Raw genomic sequence first — 22,140 nt, 5'->3', positions numbered from 1 at the left:
CATTTGAATAACGACGTCTCTGTATACTCTTTTCTTCTTCTTTTTAACCACATGTATGATATGGTTGTTCGTTTTATGTTGTTGCGGTTACTTGTGGTTTGATTTACCTGACACCTTTTGTAAGAGCAGGGCCGGCTCTTAGCCTTACTGTTGCTAGAGACATCAAGACTGTTACACACATTGACAGATTAATTATTATTAATAGACATTAGAAAATTAGATCATACAGAAATTAGATCACTTTAAACACAGAAATAAAAAATATTTGTAATTTTTTCTGCATAAACTAATTCCATTTCTTTAACTCTTCTCTCTCTTTGCAGATTTACAACATGTTCTTCGTTTTTCTTTCTTCAAAATTTTAGATTTTCTACGTAAAATTTTGCCTATTTAATTTTTAAGTGATACAAAATCTAAAACGAAATACATATTCAAAATAAAATTCAAAACGTACAAACGTGCAAAATAAGGAATACAAAACAACAGCGACATTGGTAGAAATCCCCCTCAACCCCACATTCCCAGTTGAGGCCCTAAAGAGGTGGGATTTTGTGTATGTCTGATTGTGTGTAAGCGAGGGCGAGACAGAGAGAGAGAGTGTGTGAATATCTTAATCAGACCCGGCCGTAAGTGCAAGGGCATCGTGTATTGCGGAAGAGTTCCATTTTCCCTCCATCAACAGCAGAGCAACTGCCATCAAAATGGGACGGCAGTCGTCTAGTACGCTGACCGTCGTCCTTTTGGTTGCTGCTTTAGGCATTACAACAGCATCGGGTAAGTTGAACGAAAAAAAAAACCAAAAAATTATTTTAAATTCTCTTTTATAACAGCATACTAGATAGGGAGGTTTAAAATATACTAACTAAACAGAAAATAGCAATCAAATCAATATGAATGAATGTAAACTTTATGGAAAATTGTTGGAAAATTTCTTTATAGAAAATTTTTTTAAAATTTTTTGAGAAAAATCTACTTTATAGGGCACAACAGAAAATATTTTAAAAACAAGTAAAATGGCGTTAAGTTCGCTCGGGCCGAACTTTGGATACCCACCACCTCGGGTATATATGCAAAACACCTTTCATCAAAATCCGGTGAAAATTGCATACCTTATGTCCCATAGCAGTTGTATCGAAATATTTTTCGATTTGGATCAAATTCTAATAAGTACAAGTCATTGTTCAATTGTGTATAACAAAATTTTGGTCTTTTTAGTAGTCCTATCTAAAAATATACCGATCTGAACTATGTACGACAAGGATGTCGAAAAGCCTAACATAAGTCACTGTGTAAAATTTCAGTAAAATCGGATTATAAATGCGCCTTTTATGGGGCCAAGACTTTAAATCGAGATATCGATCTATATGGCAGCTATATCCAAATCTGGACCGATTTGGGCCAAATTAAAGAAGGAAATTGAAGAGCCTAACACAACTCACTGTCCCAAATTTGGGCGAAATCGGATAATAAATGCGCCTTTTATGTGCCCAAAACCTTAAATCGAGAGATCGGTCTATATGGCAGCTATATTCAAATCTGGACCGATCTGGGCCAAATTGAAGAAGGACATCGAAGAGCCTAAAACAACTCTCTGTTCCAAATTTCAGCGACATCGAACAATAATTGCGTCTTTTATGGTCCCAAAACCTAAAACCGAGAGATCGGTCTATATGGCAGTTATATCCAAATCTTTACCGATCTGTGCCATATGCCAGAAGTATGTCAAGGAGCTTAACTTAACTCACTGTCCCAAATTTCAGCGACATCGGACAACAAGTTAGCCTTTTTAGAGCCCAAAATCTTAAATCGAGAGATCGGTCTATATGGGAGCTATATCTAAATCTGTACCGATCTAGGTCAAATTAACGAAGGATGTCGAGGGGCCTAACACAACTCACTGTCTCAAATTTCAGCAAAATTGTTATTATCAAATTTTGCTGAAATTTGAGACAGTGAGTGTGGTTTTTATGGGCCTTAGACTCTAAATCGGAGGATCGGTCAATATGGCAGCTATATCCAAATCTGGACCGATCTAGGCCAAATTAACAAAGGATGTCGAAGGGCCTAACACAACTCACTGTCCCGAATTTCAGCAAAATCGGATAATGAATGTGTCTTTTATAGGCCTAAGACCCTAAATCGGAGGATCGGTCCATATGACAGCTATATCCAAATCTGGACCGATCTAGGCCAAATTAACGAAGGGTGTCGAAGGGCCTAACACAACTCATTGTCCGAAATTTCAGCAAAATCGGATAATAAATGTGGAATTTATGGCCTAAGACCCTAAGTCGGAGAATCGGTCTATATGGGGGCTATATCAAGATATAATCCGATATAGCCCATCTTCGAACTTAACCTGCTTATCGACAAAAAAAGAATCTATGCAAAGTTTCAGCTCAATATCTCTATTTTTAAAGACTGTAGCGTGATTTCAACAGACAGGTGGACAGACGGACGGACATGTCGAGATCGTCTTAGATTTTTACGCTGATCAAGAATATATATACTTTATAGGGTCGGAAATGGATATTTCGATGTGTTGCAAACGGAATGACAAAATGAATATACCCCCATCTTTCGGTGGTGGGTATAATAATGCCATATAGACCGATCTGCCGATAAAGGGTCTGAAGCATATAAAAGCTTAATTTTTTATCCGATTTCGTTGAAATTTGAAACAGTGAGTATATAGATCGATCTCCCGATAAAGGGTCTGAAGCTCATTCAATCTTTATTTTTTTATCCGATTTCGCTGAAATTTGAAACAGTGAATAGTTCTAAGCCACCCGACATCCGAACCAAATATGGTTCAGATCGGACTCTATTTAGATATAGCTGCCATACAGACCGATTAGCCGATTTAGGGTCTGAAACCCATAAAAGCTTTCTTTATTAACCGATTTCGCTGAAATTTGAAACAGTGAGTTCTTTTAAGCCTCCCATTATGCGACTCAAGTATGTTTCAGATCGGAAGATATTTAGATATAGCTGCCATATAGACTGATCTGCCGATTAAGGGTCTGCAGCCCATAAAAGCTTTATTTATTACCCGATTTCGTTAAAATTTTAATTGGTGAGTTGTTTTAACCCTCCCGACATCCGTTCCAAATTTGATTAAGATCAGACCTTATAAATATAGCTGTCGTATAGACCGATGTTGCAATTAAGGGCCTTAATCCCATTAAAATCAGATTTATTGCATGATTTGGCTGAAACTGATATTTGTATACCCTACACCACTATTGTGGTGCAGGGTATTTTAACTTAGTGTATTTGTTTGTAACACCAAGATAGAAGAAAGACCCATTGATAAGTACACCGATCGACTTCTGATTCGATTTACTTTCTGATTCGATTTAACCAGGTCCGTCTGTCTGTCCATGTTAATTTGCGTACCAACTACAGGTCACAATTTTTATCCGATCGTCTTCAAATTCGGTACAGACATGTTTTTCGGCAAAGAGATGAAGCCTATTGAAATTGGAAAAAATCGGTTCAGTTTTGGATATAGCTCCCATATATATGTTTGTCCGATTTGCAGTAATAATGCAATAAAATTGTCATTTGTTAACTGATTCTCTCGAAACTTGGCAAGAAGAATTTTCTTATGACTATCGACATTAGTGGTGAATTTCATAAAAATCGGTTCGGATTTAGATATAGCTCCCATATATATGTTCGTCCGATTTACAGTAATAATGCAATAAAATGGTCATTTGTTAACCGATTTTCTTGAAATTTGGCAGGAAGAATTTTCTTATGACTATCGACATTAGTGGTGAATTTCATAGAAATCGGTTCATATTTAGATATAGCTCCCATATATATGTTCGTCCGATTTGCAGTAATAATACCATAAAATTGTCATTTGTTAACCGATTCTCTCGAAATTTGGCAGGAAGAATTGTCTTATGACTATCGACATTAATTGCGAATTTCAAAGAAATCGGTTCAGATTTAGATATAGCTCCCATATATATGTTCGTCCAATTTGCAGTAATAATACAATAAAATGGTCATTTGTTAACCGGTTCTCTCGAAATTTGGCAGTAAGAATTTCGGTATGACTATCGACATTACTGGTGAATTTCATAGAAATCGGAACAGATTTAGATATAGCTTCCATATATATGCTCGTCCGATTTGTTGTAATAATGCAATAAAATGGTCATTTTTAAACCGATTCTCTCGAAATTTGGCAGTAAGAATTTTGGTATAACTTTCAACATTAGTATCGAATTTCATAAAAATCGGTTCAGATTTAGATATAGCTCTCATATATTGGGTTGCCCAAAAAGTAATTGCGGATTTTTCATATAGTCGGCGTTTACAAATTTTTTCACAGCTTGTGACTCTGTAATTGCATTCTTTCTTCTGTCAGTTATCAGCTGTTACTTTTAGCTTGCTTTAGAAAAAAAGTGTAATAAAGTACATTTGATTAAAGTTCATTCTAAGTTTTATTAAAAATGCATTTACTTTCTTTTAAAAAATCCGCAATTACTTTTTGGGCAACCCAATATATATATCGCCCGATTTTCACTTCTATGGTCACTGCAGTCGCATTTTTAACCAATCTTCCCCGAATTTTGAACAACGCTTTCCCCGACGACTACCACAATATCTGAGAAGGTTGCTCGAAATCGGTTCAGGTTTAGGTATAGCTCCCATATATATGTTCGTCCGATTTGCAGTAAAAATGCAATAAAATGGTCATTTGTTAACCGATTCCCTTGAAATTTGTTAGGAAGGATTTTCTTTTGACTCTCGACATTACTGGTGAATTTCATAGAAATCGGCTCAGATTAAGATATAGCTGTCATATATGTATATCACCCGATTTTCCCTTCAAATACCACTGCAAGCGCATTTATTGATCAATCTTGCCAAAATTTTGCACTACGCTTTCCTCAACGACTACCACAATATCTGAGAAGGTTGCTCGAAATCGGTTTAGGTTTCGATATAGCTCCCATATATATGTTCATCAGATTTTAGGTAATTTGCAATAATGTTGTCATTTTTCAACCGTAGTTATTACAGTTTGAACATATTTGCTCTTAATATGATACGGACTGTTTTATAACCCATCTGAAAACATCCGCCAAGGTCCATCAAAATTGGTTCAAAATTGGATATAGCTCCCACATTGTAGATAAAGGGTAGGTGTAGGGTATAATACAGTCGGCACCGCCTGACTTTGGCCCTTCCTTACTGGTTTTAAGTTACTTTGGGGACACTTAACGCATTGTGATGATGGTCGTCCGATATATAAAAATTCTATTTAAGAAACGCCGAGGGAGACTTCTCGCATATCGATGAATGTCGTGCAATTCAAGTTTTAGCTCAATGATAAGATACACCTTTTCTATAGCTGAATCAAAAACGCATGTCGCTTAGAAAATCTCTTAACGGAAAAATTTTGCATGGCTGACTACTCCACAAATGGCGCCAAAATTAGTGAGGCTAGAAACTCCACTGAAAGATTTTTCAAGACTTCTCGCCTAGAATCAAACCCAGGCGTTTTGCGCCTCTAAACTCCGTGGCCTCCAAAATAGAAATTCTCTTTCATATAAGTAAATTTTTTTTTAACTTATCCGCTATTTGAGTTTCAACTATTGTGCTATTTATTTCTCCCCATCTGTTAAAATTCCAATTACCTTCTTCGGGCAACATTTTACTATGCACACCACGTTATACGCAGACTACTACATTCAGAACAGACACAACAATGTAGTAACCAGAACCTTTCGTCGCCTTTGCACTAAACTCTATGATGAGTACTTTGGGTTGTTTTTTAGCTGAACAAGCTAAAAATTAAAGAGCTCAAATCCCTTTAGGCTACTTTAGCTTGGCTGATATTGAAAAATTGTTTGTAATAAAAATTCTTATACACACCCCACCATTCAATGGAGGCATTCAAACTTAACGTTACACTTTTACAGAGTTGCATTTGTTGTGCCCACTCATGCTCCTAATATGATTTAATATTTCTAACGGGTGACTTTCTTCTTTTTGCTGCTTTTAATGTAATAGAAATATGCCATATTCCTTAATGTTTTGTCCAAGTTCAATATTACCAAACATTAATCATATCGGAATTAAATTATGATAAGTAAAAACGTGCTAAGTTCGGCCGGCCCGAATTTTACGTACCCTTTACCATGGATCGCATTTGTCAAGTTCTATAGGCAAACAAGGGATAATGGATAAGAATTCCTATGTTATTGGAGCTATGTCAGTTTATAAACCGATTTGGACCATACTTGGCTTGGATGTTTAAGACAACAGTACACTCAACAAAATTTGTTGTTCAAAACAGCAAAAATGTTTGCTTAAACAACATTTTTTTTGGTGAAAAAGGCAAAGCAGACATTACTGCTGTTTCCGCAAACATAATGCTGCTGTTTTGTCTTTTAACACAGCAGCAACAACAACAATCCATCTCTCGTGTGCAGTAAAGTAGAACAACAACAGTACAAAGGTATTTTAAACAGGGAAATGCCGCATAAATGCTCCATACCTAGTTGAAGCTTATGACATAGAAGTGCTGTGTATTGCTCACAATAACGATGACTTTTTTTACAATGTCATAAAACCCAGCGCACAAGGGCCTGGGCTCAAAAATCTTATACAAACAGTGTGTGCAATAAACAACAACTACAAAAGTATAACAACCGTGTGGGTGGGTGACCAAAACCATTTTTTTTCTAATTTTCTTTCCAAAAAAATGTCTCTTCCATTTCAATTCTTTTTACAAAGCATCATAAATTAAACAACAGACTTTTCAGCAGTAGGCCTGCTGTTCTGAAATTGCAGAACTACTGATGTAATAGCAAAACTACTGCTGTAATAGCAGCAAAATGAACTGCTAACGGTCAGCAGACAATGTTTGTTGTTTTCAGCAGACATTCTACTATGAATGTATATCCCATTGTGTAAAATTTTAACCAAATTGGATAAGACTAACGCCATCTAGATGCTCAAGAAGTAAAATCGGTAGATCGCTTTGCATGCGAGCTATATCATTCTATAGACCTATTCAGACCCTATTTGCCACGTTTGTTAGAGGCCACGGATGCAGTGACTGTGCCAAATATCAGCAAAATCGTATGAGAATTGCGCCCTCTAGAGGCTCAAGAAGTAAAATCGCGAGATCGGTTTATATGGGAGCTATATAACGTTATGGAAGGATTTAGACCATATTTGGCACGTTTGTTATAGGTCATGGATACAGTGACTGTGCCAAATATCAGCAAAATCGGATAGGAATTATGCCCTCCAGAGGCTCAAGAGGTAAAATCGCGGGATCGGCTTATATGGGAGCTATATAAGACGCATTCAGACCACATTTGACCTCTAACATTTGTTAGAGGTCATGGATACAGCGACTTTGCCTAATTTCAGCAAAATCGTATAAGTATTGCGCCCTCTAGAGGCTCAAGAACTCAAATCGGGAGGTCGGTTTGTAGGTAAACTATATACGGTTTTGGGCCGATTTGAACCATACTCGCACGTAAGTTGAAGGTCATTGAAGAACCAATTGTGACAAATTTCAGCAAAATCGAATAATATCGATGGCACTATCGTTATTAATTTTTTGACTGAATATCGATTGATATTTCTTCTATGGATACTATCGGAAAAGTTTTTTGCAAAATTAAACAAACGTAAGCGATGTGAACAAAAATAAGATGCATTGCGCCTATAGAGGGCGCAGTTTTCATCCGATCAGGCTAACATTTTGTACAATGATTTCTCTCATGATCTGACTGGCTTTATTAACCTTAGTTTAATTTGGTCTTTGGATTGCACCCTCTAGAGGTGGAGCTGGCAAAATATCGATGGCACTATCGATATTAAATTTTTTGACTGAATATCGATTGAGAATAGTTTAATTTTTTGCAAAATGAAACAAAAGTAATCGCCTATAGAGGGCGCAATTTTCATCCGATTAGGCTAACATTTTGTACAATGATTTCTCTCATGATCTGACTGGCTTTATTAACCTTAGTTTAATTTGGTCTTTGGATTGCACCCTCTTGAGGCGGAGCTGGCAAAATATCGATGGCACTATCGATATTTAATTTTTTGACTGAATATCGATTGATATTTCTTCTATGGACACTATCGGAATAGTTTAATTTTTTGTAAAATTAAACAAAAGTAGTCGCCTATAGAGGGCGCAATTTTCATCCGATTAGGCTAACATGTTGAACAATGATTTCTCTCATTATCTGACTGGCTTTATTAACCTTAGTTAAATTTGATCTTTGCATTAACATTGCTTCTATATAAATCGATCTCCTGATGAAGTTCTCATTTTCGTTTGAAATATAGAATATGGGAAAATAACGATAGTATCGATACTATCGATATTTATTATTAAAACTATCGATTATATCGAATGTTGCGATTATCGATAGTTTCCCAGCTCTATCTAGAGGCTCATTTGAAGAAAATCTAGAGATCGGTGATCGGAGCTATATCTAAATATGGACCGATATGGCCCATTTACAATCCCAACCGACCTACACTAATAGGAAGTATTTGTGCAAAATTTCAATCGCCCAGCTTTAGTCCTTCGAACGTGGGCGTGCTTTTCGGACGGACGGACACGGCTAGATGGACTTTAAATGTCAAGATGATCAAGAATTTATATACCTAATGGGGTCTTAGATAAATATTTCAAGGTGTTACAAACGGAATAGAGAAGTGTTGTATACCCCTTTCCTATGGTGGAGGGTATAAAAATTATTTTGACATAACAGTATAAAGCATATTCTCTCATATCGCTAACAATAACTACAACACGAGTTCTCCTACTAACTCCTTCTCTTAACTCCTACTACGTGATGACACTACAACGTGATTGATGATTTAATAACATCTGCTGTAGTAAGTCGCACGTGCGCCACCAAATTAATGATTTAGGGGGGAAAAGGGCAAAATCCTGCGTGCCTAACTCTATCAGTAGTAGGGATTATTTTGAACATTTAAGGATTTACACTACCACAACTAAAGAGATTAAAAGAGTTCATGATAGATGCATAACACGCAGTATGAAACATAAAAACTAATCGTCAATTGGCTTAAAAAATAGAACTCCATATGTTTCCGTTGAACTCCAGTCAAAGTCACACAACAAAGTAATTAAATTGATAACACAAAAAAAGTTTGGCTACTAAAACACACGTACGAAAACTAATCTAAAAGTACAAGATCATAGTCCGCAATTTTGTGTTTTCCACATTGCCAACCAATGGCCCTGAGGAAAAAGTTTAATTTTCTGCAAAATGTTGCCGTAGGTGTCAAGTAAATGCAAATTTGCCCATGAACATTCCTTTAAAGAACGGGGGCAAACTTCTAACACATCAATGAGTGCGGTCTGATTCACGCTAAAACTCAATGATAAGGGATATCCTTTTTTAGCCCAGAGCCCGAACAGCGTGCCGCAGAGTGCCGCCTCTTTGAGGAGATGTTTGTATATGGCATAGTACCTCACAAATGCCTCGCCAGCATCAAGAGGGGATAACCAATGCTGAAATTTGTATCTGATCTTCCTGCCAGGATTCGAACCCAGCCGTTTAGCGTCATAGGCGGACATGCTAACCTCTGTGCTACGCTTACCTCCAGTAGCAGAGTAGTTTCATACAAAATGACAAAGTGTTCTGAGTAAAAATGCTCGAAGAATGTTTAAACTTTCCCATGGCAAACCTAATATTGCCCGAATTGAAAATATACAAGCAACCCTTTTAATAAAGGGTGATTTTTTAAGAACCATAGGAAAGTTAAAAAAACACAGAAAATTCAAAAAAAATGCTAAAAATCTTAATTTGAATCGGTAGTACGGCCCATATAATTTAATGTTTGAAGTTTATTTTATGCAAATGTCGACCCTGACTGCGTTTCAAATGGTCCATCCGCTTAGACCGATTTTGGCGTACTCTTTCCAACATTGCGGCCGGTATCTCACAAATGAAAGCTTCAATGTTGTCTTCCAATGCGTCAATTGAAGTGGGCTGGTCTGTTGAAACATGAGCCCCACAAAAAATATTCTAAAAGCGTTAAATCGCACGATCTAGGCGGCCAATTGACTGGTCCCGAAAGTGAAATAAAATGTTCACCGAATACGCCTCTCAATAAGTCCATTGTTACGTGTGCTGTGTGGCAATAGGCACCGTCTTGTTGAAACCACATGTCCTGCAAGCCAATCTCTTGCATTTTGGGCAAAAAAAGTTGAATATTAACTCATGATAGCGCGCACCATTCACCGTTACGTTACGATTCGTTTCATGCCATTGATGAAGTACGGTCCAATGATGCCACCAGCCCATAAACCGCACCAAACTGTTACTTTTTCTGGATGCATTAGTAAGGTTAGGTTAAGTTGAAAAGTGGGTGCAGATATTAATCTTCCCCATGCCACTACACACATACACCTAAGTCAGTAACGGGCTTGTTGTGCGCTCTAGAAACTAAAAAATAACCTCGAAAAAGAAAATCTAAATCCACCTAAGTACCGGTATCTGTTAGACGCGAAAACTGGGCAATGTCAAAGGAAATGCTTTAACGTCTCTTTATCTTCTCCGCATGCCCTACACAGGCAATCACTTACCGCACCGATTTTACATAAGTGAGCTCGTAGTCCTATGTGTCCCGTTATGATACCAATAGCTATACTGACCTTCTTCTAACTTCCTTTTAGTAATAGCCTCGTCTTCTCATGCTCTGGATCCCCCATAGAATTTTCGCCGTCCTACCAACCGCTTCGCTGTTCCACAATGTTGCATGCGCATTCGTCGCCCACTCCCTTAACTCGGACTGCGTCGACCCGATAGGCTTCGTGTTAACCAAGTTTATTGAAGGCAGTCCTTTGGCCTTCACCGCCAAATCGTCTGCCTTTGCATTCCCTCTTACTTCCTAATGGCCCGGTTGCCAAACGATGCGGATATTGACATCCTCAGAGAAGGCGTTAATCTCTTTCTTACACTGCAAGACTGTTCGTGACCTTACCGTCCAGGTTGTTATTGCCCTTATGGCAATTTTACTGTCCGTAAAGATTCGAGGTCTTCATATTAGCACCACACGCATTCCGTGATCGCCCGAACCTCCGCCTGCAGGACCGTATTATGATCAGGCAGTCTTTTGGTTCTTAATGTAGACCCCAGGTCCACTCTGTCTTTAAGCTTTGATCCATCCGTGCAACGTGATCTTCCATATGGCATTATTAGTGTTCCGTCAATCCAGCAGTGCCTTGCACTCGACCTCAAGGTTCATATCTGGTATTTGAACGGAAACCTCTCCCTTTCTTCCACGTTTCCTATCGTCGCCTTATATTATACCGCGATGGTATGAGCTGCTCCCTTCCTTAATCCATTCTCCCATCGCCTTAAGTCTCATAGCCGCTGTGACTGCCACACACTTAATCAGTATGTCAATGAGTCGGATATCTAGAATAGTCTCCATTGCCTAAGTGGGCGTGGTCCTTATCGCTGCGACTATGCCAAGACAACTTGTTGTCTGAACCTGTTGTATGGTCCTTATTGTTGCACCTTTTCACCATAGCAGTCCATCAAACTACTGGTGGACGCGCCTGTAGAGCGAGTAGACTTTCCTCGGATTCAAGCCCCATTTCAAGCCAAGGGCTCGTCGACATAGTGCCCAACATCTGTGAGCCTTCTCAGTACGCTCCTGAATTCAGTTTTCTGTCCAAGATCATATTGGGTTGCCCAAAAAGTAATTGCGGATTTTTTAAAAGAAAGTAAATGCATTTTTAATAAAACTTAGAATGAACTAAAAGTAACAGCTGATAACTGACAGAAGAAAGAATGCCATTACAGAGTCACAAGCTATGAAAAAATTTGTCAACGCCGACTATATGAAAAATCCGCAATTACTTTTTGGGCAACCCAATATCTAAGTATTTGACCTGGTCAGATATCGAAATCGTTTCGTTGAGGAAACGTGGTGCGTTAAATTGGCCCACCTTTGTCTTGCTCGTGAACAGGCATATTTCAGTCTTCTCAGGGTTAACATTGCCGATTATTGGGTTAGATGTATGTCTATAGTGGAATGGGGCGGATAAATATCTGTCCACTTTTTTCAACCTAACCTAACTTAACCCATCCCAGGTAGCCGAGTTGGTAGCGTGCTTGGATTACCAGTGCAGGGGGTCGTGGGTTCGATTCCCGCCAGAAGCCTTGGTCTGTCGCTACTGTAGTATCACAATGGACTTAAATTTGTCTAAGTGAGTCTGTAAAGGACTGCCACTCTTACCTAACCTAACCTATCCTTACCTAACTTATTCCAAAAGCTTATCGAATTTGGCGCTGGCCATGCTATTCTAAACCTAATGTAGCGATGGTCAGAGAAAGAGTGTGCAACAACGCATTGGTAGTACTTGCTATGCTTCTGGCTGATCCTCACTCCAAAATCGACAATTCTGCTTATTTACGTACCCATTGAGCCTAAAATGAGCTGAAGAAGAAGAAGCGCGCGATGAACTTTCTTAAAAATGCATGCATTTTGATAATAAAATCCAATAATTTGTTGTTGCGCTGTTCGTTTGTAAGACGATTCATGCTAAAATTATAGAACACACTGAAGATGTTTGACAGTAAAAGAAAAAACGAAACGTGCGTGAGCTGTTGTCAAAAAGACAATAGCTAAAAATTCACCCTTTATTTTCACAACGTAAGCATTTGCTTATTTCAAAACGTTTTGTCAATGCTTTCTTTGACAAGTTTGGCAACACTTTGTTCTGCATCATCAATGTCTCTGCGACAACGTTTGAAGTTCAGTTTCAGTTTTCATCGAATTTCCTCATCATGGGCTGGATTTGTTATGAGACCCCTCTTCACAATGTAGGTTGCACGCTTCATACATTTTAGCTCACCATCTTAAACGAAAGCTAAAAGCAGCTACAACAGGTGACACTAGGGTCAGTGATATAAACTCTCATCTATCCACAATATCCCCTATATCGAGCAATTTTTAAATATTTGGATTATAAAAATTCTTATTTCAAAACATTGGGGTTCTCCTCAACTTGTTGTTGTAGACTGAAATTGAATTTAATGCTGTGTAAGCGGGCCAACATATTTTTCCATGTCTTTCAAATTCCATGGTTGTTTACATTCATCTTAGCACAGCATAGCTCATGTAAATTCAATATAAACAATTCCCAACAAGACCCACACTTCCATACTGCCACAATACCCCCACACTCTTTTTTCGCCCCTTACACACCCTATCAGAATGGACTCCAAACTAATTTGCTAAAGTGCAACATAACAATCGCTTCAATGTGCAAGACAACATTCTCGACATCCATGGGACAGACAGAGAGACACAGACAGACAAACTGCACAGGCAGTCATGGCTGTGCAATAGTGGGGGAGACCATCGACCATTGCCAAAGGCTGCTGGGAAAGATGATTACATCTCTGGTAGATGTAGATGTTAGCTAACAGATGATGGGCAACGTCATGATTATGGGGTCTTTATAGATCTTGGCAAAAATCATTATGTCCTCTCTCTCTCTCTCTCTCTCTTTGACTCTCTTTACCCCTAACTATACACTCTACAAAAGGCATGCAGTATGAGTGGCAGCAGATGCTCTGACCATAAATCCAATTTAAAATCATGTTGCACAAGCGATAAGCAATGAATCGAATGTGCCATAAGAAAAAAAAACAACAAACCATCTCGTTTAGTGATGGATGCATCTGTCTCAGCCTCACAGCAATGTTTGAGTAGTGGGTGCATGTGTGTGCATGTTGGTGGGACCATAGAATATTTGCTACGTATTGCCACTAATTGGGACCAAGGGGAACTTAGACGCAGGTATTGTGGTTGTTGTTAGAGGCTATACTAGTTTGTTGATCCAAATCTATTGACACATCTGTGTCCAACGATCTGCACTGTTGATGGTATGGTACGTGGCATGACTTTGAGTGGCATGAGGGGAACATGTTCCCATTTTTTTTGTTGAGTTTTTTTTTTTAATTTTTGTTTATTTGTGTTTTGTTTTTTTGCTTGTCGAAAGAAAAAATGGGAAGAATGAGGGTATTGAGTCTCCTAAGAGACATTCATTGATTCAGTCAGATAAGAATCTTTGCCTATTGTTGGCTTTGATTTGAAGTGTCAAATCTGTCAAACAGAAAGTTGCAAAATTTTCATATTTGGTATATTGAACGTCAACTGGGAATGTTTATAGAGATGTTGTTGATGGGGAAACTAAAAAACTATTTTTTTTTTAAATTGTAGGATAAGTAAAAATTTTGTAATATTGATTTCCATGGCATTTTTGTTTTGAATTTTATGCAAAAATCTAACATTAAAATAAGAAATTTTTATATATAAAAGGTTGCATATAGCAAATTTCGCCCATGAACATTCCATTAAGGAACAGGGGCAAACTTCTCACATATCAATGAGTGCAGTCCGATTCAAGCTTTAGCTCAATGCTAAGGGGCCTCTTTTTTATAGCCGAGTCCGAACGGCATGCCGCAGTGCGAAATTTGTTTGATGGTCTCGCCGGGATACGAACCCAGGCGTTCAGCTTCATAGGCGGCAGTAAGTTGTACTAAGGACCCCGTTATTATTGTAAATACGAATATGGTCCATTTTTACATATAGCGGCCATATAGGCCGATATGCATGTTTAGGGTCTTAAGTCCGTAACAGGTTCATTTATTATCCGATTTCGATAAAATTGAAAACAGTGAGATGTTTTGAGCCTCCCGACATCCGACTCAAATATGGTTCAGATCGGACCATATTTAGATATAGCTGTCATAGAGACCGATCTTCTGATTTAGGGCCTTAAGCCCATAAATGCCGCTATTATTATCCGATTTCGCTGAAATTGAGAACAATGAGTTGTTATAAGCCTTTCGTCATTCGACAGAAATATGGTCCAAATCAGACTATATTTAGATATAGATGCCATATATCGATTTTCGATTTTCCAATTTCGACTCAAATAAGGTTCACATCGGTCTTTATTCAGATATAGCTGCCATATAGACCGATCTGCCAATTACGGGTTTAAGCCCATATATTACCCGATTTCGCTGGAATTTGACACAGTGACTTGTATTAAGCCTCCCGGTATTCGACCAGCATATGGTCTAGATCAGACTATATTTAGATATAGCTGCCACATAGACCGATCTTCTAATTTAGGCTCCTGATTCCATAAAAGCGGACATGTTGCCCGACTTCGCTGAAACTGTGATTGATATAAGAGTTCTCGGGCCCTGAATCATATATAATCCATACCAGCCCCCATTTGCATATTATTATGAATATGGTAGTGAAGTTGGTATTAAAGAGGATAATTAATTCATCCATGGTGGTGGTGGGTATGCAAAGTTCGGCACGGCCGAACTTAACACGTTTTTACTTGTTTTATATATTTTTTATACCCACCACCGAAGGATGGGGGTATATTCATTTTGTCATTCCGTTTGCAACACATCGAAATATCCATTTCCGACCCTATAAAGTATATATATTCTTGATCAGCGTAAAAATCTAAGACGATCTAGCCATGTCCGTCCGTCTGTCTGTTGAAATCACGCTACAGTCTTTAAAAATAGAGATATTGAGCTGAAATTTTGCACAGATTCTTTTTTTGTCCATAAGCAGGTTAAGTTCGAAGATGGGCTATATCGGACTATATCTTGATATAGCCCCCATATAGACCGATCCGCCGATTTAGGGTCTTAGGCCCTTAAAAGCCACATTTATTATCCGATTTTGTTGAAATTTGGGACAGTGAGTTGTGTTAGGCCCTTCGACATCCTTTGTCAATTTGGCTCAGATCGGTCCAGATTTGGATATAGCTGCCATATAGACCGATCCTCCGATTTAGGGTCTAAGGCCCATAAAAGCCACATTTATGGTCCGATTTTGATGAAATTCGGGACAGTGAATTGTGTAAGGCCCATCGACATCCTTCGTTAATTTGGCTCAGATCGGTACAGATTTTGATATAGCTGCCATATAGATCGTTCCTCCGATTTATGGTGTAAGGCCCATAAAAGCTACATTTATGATCCGATTTCACTGAAATTTGGGACAGTGAGTTGTCTTAGACCCTTTGACATATTTCTTCAATTTGGTCCAGATCGGTTCAAATTTGGATATAGCTGCCATATAGACCGATTTCTTGATTTATGGTTTTGGGCCCATAAAATGCTCATTTATTGCCCGATGTCCCCGAAATTTGGAACAGTGAGTTAAGTTAAGCCCCTTGACATACTTCTGCAATATCGCACAGATCGGTCCAGATTTGGATATAGCTGCCATATAGACCGATATCTAGGTTTTTAGGTTTTGGGGCCATAAAAGACGCATTTATTGTCCGATGTCGCTGAAATTTGAGACAGTGAGTTTGGTTAGGCTCTTCGACGTCCTTCTTCAATTTTGCCCAGATCAGTCCAGATTTGAATATAGCTGCCATATAGACCGATCTCTGGATTTAAGGTTTAGGGCCCATAAAAGAAGCATTTATTGTCCGATTTCGCCGAAATTTGGGACAGTGCTTAGTGTTAGGCTCTTCAACATGTTTATGCAACTTGGCCCAAATCGGTCCAGATTTGGATATAGCTGCCATGTAGACCGATATCTCGATTTAAAGTCTTGGCTCCATAAAAGGCGCATTTATAATCCGATTTCACTGAAATTTGGGACAGTGACTTATGTTCGGCTTTTCGACATCCGTGTCGTATATAGTTCAGATCGGTATGAGGTATATGAGTATAAGGTATGAAATTTTCACCGAATTTTGATGAAACGTGGTTTACATATATACCCGAGGTGGTGGGTATCCAAAGTTCGGCCCGGCCGAACTTAACGCCTTTTTACTTGTTTTTTGTTATTTTTATTTTTTTTTGCTTGTTAATAAAATAATAACAAAAAAATAATAATAATAAGATCAAAATAAAAATAGAAAAAAATTAAAAATATAGGAAAACAGTTAAAAATGTAAAGAAATATTAAAAAACAATAAAAAATTTACTCTAAAAAAAATTCAAAATTAAAAAAAAATGCATTATAAGTCACATTTAAAAATGAAAACAAACAATAAAACAAATTGTCATAAAGTAAAGTAATAATTATTTCTAATAAAAAAAAATCAAAAAAAAAAAAAATATAAAAATGCAATAAACAAAATATTCACAAAGAAATAAAAATTTCAAATAAAAAATAACAAATATAATTTAAAAAAAAAACATAAAAATAAAAAACAAAACAATAAAAGAAATATACAGAAAATATAGTTTTTTATAAAGTTAAAAAATAGAAATGAAAAATAAAACTAACTAATAAAAATGAAACTAAAAATTCGAAATTCAAAAATAAAAAAAATAAATAATAATAAATAAAAAATAATATAAATGAAAAAAAATACGCAAAAAATTTAACAAATATAAAAATATTGTTTAAATTAATTTATATCCTTTTTATACTTATCTAAAATTTGTTTTTATTTTTTCTATATGTTGTTATTTATTTTTTAATTTTTTTATAAACTTTTATATTTTTTTATGTTTTTGTTTTATTTTTTGTTTTTTTATGTTTTTTTTTATTTTTTTTAATATTTTTTTATTTTTTTTTTATTTTTCTTTTATTTTTTTATGTTTTTTTAGTTTTTTTTTTATTTTTTATGATTTTTTGTCTTTTCTTATTTTTTTATGTTTTTAATTTATTTTTTTGTTTTTATTTTTTTATTTCTTTTTTATTTTTTTTTGTTATACTTATATTTCTTAATTATGTTTTTTCCGATTCCGACTTTCACACGATGTAGAGTTGAGCCCATACCAAGAAAAAGTGTATCCCATTTTATGACATCGCAAAAAAAAATAAATAAAAAAATATGCGCAAAAAATTAAAAAATATAAAAACAATGTTTAATTTTTTATTTGTTTATAATTTTTTTTTAATTTTTTGTTATATCTTTTTATACTTTTCTATATGTTGTTATTTATTTTTTTTTTTTATTTTTGTTTTTATATATTTTTTTATTTTTTATGTTTTTTTATTTTTTTTTATTCTTTTTTCTATTTTTTTTTAATTCTTTTATGTTTTTTATTTATTTTTTTTTTATTATGTTTTTTGTTTTTTTTTTTTTTATTATGTTTTTATTTATTTTTTTATAGTTTTTAATTTATTATTTAAATTTTTTTTTGTATTTGTTTTATTTTTTTATGTTTGTATTTATATTTCTTCATTATGTTTTTTTCCGATTCCGACTTTCACACAATGTAGAGTTACCCCATGAATTAGTGTACCCTATTTTATGATATCTCAAAGGGGAGGGCCGACTCTCCCTCTTACCTTAGTTTTCAAAAACGCGAATTCTCCGTAATGGGTGCACGGTTGGAAGCGAATTTTTATTTCCAACCCAAACCTCGAATAATTGTAGACAAGACTTGTTTCAGTTAACCTTACCTGAAAACTAACCCAAACGGACATGTTTGCTGATTAACACAATATAAATAACCAATAAAAGGTATTTGAAAGCACGTTACGAATCAGATATAAAAACTTCCCCCCCCACCTCCAAAAACCACCCAAAATTGACGATTGCGGCAATATAGGTATCAACTCGATCGTAAGTAAAAGTAGATTAGTAGAAAAATTTTGGGGTCAAGTCCCAGGGGGGCCCTCCCCAACCCCAAAAAATTACATGTTAAACGATTGGGGTACAACTGAAACCTGATTGGAAGTAGAATACGAAACATTAATACAAATTTAGGATCAAGTCTTACTAGGATCGCCCCACCCCAAAAAACACTCTCAAGTGGACATGTAGGCCGATTGGGATAATGTGGGATTAAAAAGAAAAGTACTTGAGAGTAGAATACGACATTTGGGATCTATTTCCGGGCGGGTAGCCTCACCTCAAAACTATGCATCCAGTGGACATGTATACCAACGGGACAATATAGAATTGTAATAAAAGTTATTTGAAAGTTAAATAAGAATATAAACTATTTTCAAATTTGGACTATGTTGAAGTAGGGCCGCAAGCACTAATGGGTGTTACGAAGCACACAAGGTCAGCTAGTTTTCTATAAAAACAAAATTTTGACAAAATTTTCTAAAAAAAAATAAAATTGTATTAACAATTTACATAAAAATAAAATTTAGATAAAATTTTCCATAAAAATAGAATTTGGATGAAATTTTCTCTAAAAATTTTAAAGAATTTTCCACAAAATAAAATTTGAACAAAATTTTCCACAAAATAAAATTTTTAAAAATATGTCTAGGTGTATAAAAATTTGACAAAATTTTCTATAAAAATAACATTTGACAAAATGTTGTGTTTCTTAACTGTATTTTAAAGATCTTTATAATTTTTTTTTATTTTTTATTGATTTTTAACTTTTCTCTTCTTATTTGTCTTTTTACAGTCAATTCACCTCCCCGCATTATCAAACAACCCCCCACAGATGAACTTCTATTCAAAGTAGCTCAAGCAACTAAGGAAAGTGATAAACCATTCATCATCGAATGTGAAGCTGAAGGAACACCAGATCCAACGTAAGTACATAATTACACTTCTGGCTCCCATTAAACAAACGATGCCTCCTCTTTTGGGAGTGAGAGAAATAAGGAAAATTCTTCAAAACATCTCATAAATATTGCTTAAGTTATAGGAAAATAAATAAACAAGGCTTTTACTGCTGCGTCGTGTGACTGACTGCTGCTCCTCTCGAAAAAAAATGAAATGTCCATAAAATACACCTTGCTGGGAAATTAAGGAAAAATCATGTTGTCTTTTTGGTATGAAAAATGGCATCGAAATTAATTTGGGTTGGGAGGGCTGACATCAGCTGCTGCCAAACAAATAACTACGGGAACATGAAATGGTGTGAAATAGTCATGGATGTTCAAGAGAAGGTGTGAGGCCGGTGAGGCCGATCGACTAGGAAATTGTGGTGGCGCTTTAAATTTAGTATGCCATGCCTGGCATCACACACCGATGAGTGAGTGACTGACTGACTGAGTGAGAGACTATTTTTACCCACCTCCCAAAACAAAAGTGAAAAGTGTTTCACTTGAATTTTTATATTTATAGGCTAATTGGTTGCTTTTAAAAACAGACACCCAAAAATAAAAATGAGATAAATGAGAGATGCCAGTTGTAAGTTAATGGGAAAATGATGGAAAGTGGCAATGCAATGGGAGGTGTGCTATGATGGCAATATGTTGTGGATAATTGTTATGACTTGATTTTATGATGATATTAACTTAATTTTAAAAGAAATTCATGATAGACATTTTTCTTTATAAGGCTCATATTCAAGAAAATGGAATAACATCAATAAAATTCGCAAAGATTTATGAATGAACCACTCTTAGCATTTCAAACAGCCGCCAAGTGGATTTCCTACCCAAATGAGATCATTATTACACAAGGCCAACAATCGTACAGCTTGAGAGAATGGCGCAATTTTCATTTCAGAGGAAATGGGTGAAAAAGGCGATGTAGTCCAGCCGTTCATAAGAAAATCACAAAAAAAATATTGTTGTGATTCAATTAAAGACTTTATTGAAAATAAAATAAATGGAGTGCGAAATATTGTTGTGATATCCAAAACGGAAAAATTAGTTTCCCATAAAATTTGTTTTCATTACATTGTGATTTTGATTTCTCTTGTTTGTTTGTTTGTTAGATTACGTTCGAAATTTTTAAATTTATTTCTTTTTTGTGTTGTGTGCAATTCTAGTCCCCTGATAAAATACCTTTGTTGCTGATTCATACAAAAGAATAACACATCCACTCATTATTTACAAATCTTCTCATTTTCATACCGTATACGAGTATTATTTACTTTAGTGTCTGCAATGCAATTTGAGAATTGCAATCTTTTCACTTCTCTCATTAATTTTTAATTTACCCTAATGTCTGCTGGGAATTGGCAACGCTCTTTCCTGCCCTTTCGCACACTTTAGTCTTCCTTCAATGCAGGTAGGTAGTCATAGTCTCAGCTAGCCAAGTCAGAACTGTGATTTGAGTACAGACTCATTTCCTGGGCTACCCTTAATGATGTTGAATTTCATATTATCACATTACACAAACATTATTAATGTACATTTGCACTTGGTTTCCATACAAAAGATTGTGGAAATATTTTTACACTGAAAGAAATAAATCAAAATTAATGTAGAAAAAATGTCCGTCAGTCTGTCCGTCCGTCTGTCTGTCGAAAGCACGCTAACTTTCGCAGGACTAAAGATAGCCACAAGTACTTCTTATTAGTGTTGGTCGGTTGGGATTGTAAATGGGCCATATCGGTCCGTGTTTTCATATAGCTGTCATATAAACCGATCTTGGGTCTTGACTTCTTGAGCCTCTAGAGGGCGCAATTCTTATCCTATTTGAATGAAATTTTGCACGAATTTGGGTCTTGACTTCTTGAGCCTTTAGAGGGCGCAATTCTTATCCGATTTGAATGAATTTTCCACGACATTTCTTGTTGTGATATCCAACAACTGTGCCAAATATGGTTCAAATCGGTTCATAACCTGATATAGATGTCATATAAACCGATTTGGGGAATTGACTTCTTGAGCTTCTAGAGGGCAGCCGAATTGGCTGAAATTTTGCATGACGTATTTTATTCTTACTCTCAACAACTGTGCCAAATAAGGTTCAAATCGGTTCATATCCTGATATAACTGCCATATAAACCGATCTGGGATCTTGATTTCTTGAGCTTCTAGAGGTCGCAATTATTATCCGACTTGCCTGAAATTTTATACGACGGATCCTCTCATGACCTTCAACATATGTGTTTATTATGGTCTGAATCCGTCTATAGGCTGATACAACCATATAAATCGATCTCTCTATTTTACTTCTTGAGCCCCCAAAGGGCGCAATTCTTATTCGCATTGGCTGACATTTTACACAGGTCTCCAACATATAATTTAATTGTGGTCCAAACCGGATCATATCTAATGGCAGAGCAAATCTTTTCTTTTATCCTTTTTTTTTTGCCTAAGAAGAGATGCCGCGAAAAGGACTCGACAAATGCAATCCATGGTGGAGGGTATATAAGATTCGGTCCGGCGAACTTAGCACACTTTTAATTGTTTTAATTTAAAATTTTT

General features: G+C 36.2%; 1 protein-coding gene across 4 annotated transcripts in view; it reads left to right on the top strand.

Moving 5' to 3' along the window:
• LOC106085484 (neuroglian) overlaps nucleotides 1-22,140 on the top strand; it is a 225,563-nt gene that overhangs the window by 78,874 nt on the left and 124,549 nt on the right. For all 4 annotated transcript variants that reach the window (XR_001220951.2, XM_013249750.2, XM_059368317.1 and 1 more), the window contains exons 2-3: nucleotides 366-774; nucleotides 19,434-19,563. Coding sequence is in view for 3 of the 4 variants with exons in the window: in XM_013249750.2 (XP_013105204.1) it covers nucleotides 702-774; nucleotides 19,434-19,563 (203 nt within the window). In the remaining variant the exon portion in view is untranslated. The remainder of the gene's footprint in view (nucleotides 1-365; nucleotides 775-19,433; nucleotides 19,564-22,140) is intronic.

This window comes from Stomoxys calcitrans, chromosome 4, assembly GCF_963082655.1.
Source record: "Stomoxys calcitrans chromosome 4, idStoCalc2.1, whole genome shotgun sequence".
Taxonomy (NCBI): domain Eukaryota; kingdom Metazoa; phylum Arthropoda; class Insecta; order Diptera; family Muscidae; genus Stomoxys; species Stomoxys calcitrans.
This window is presented reverse-complemented; position numbering and strand designations above follow the sequence as displayed.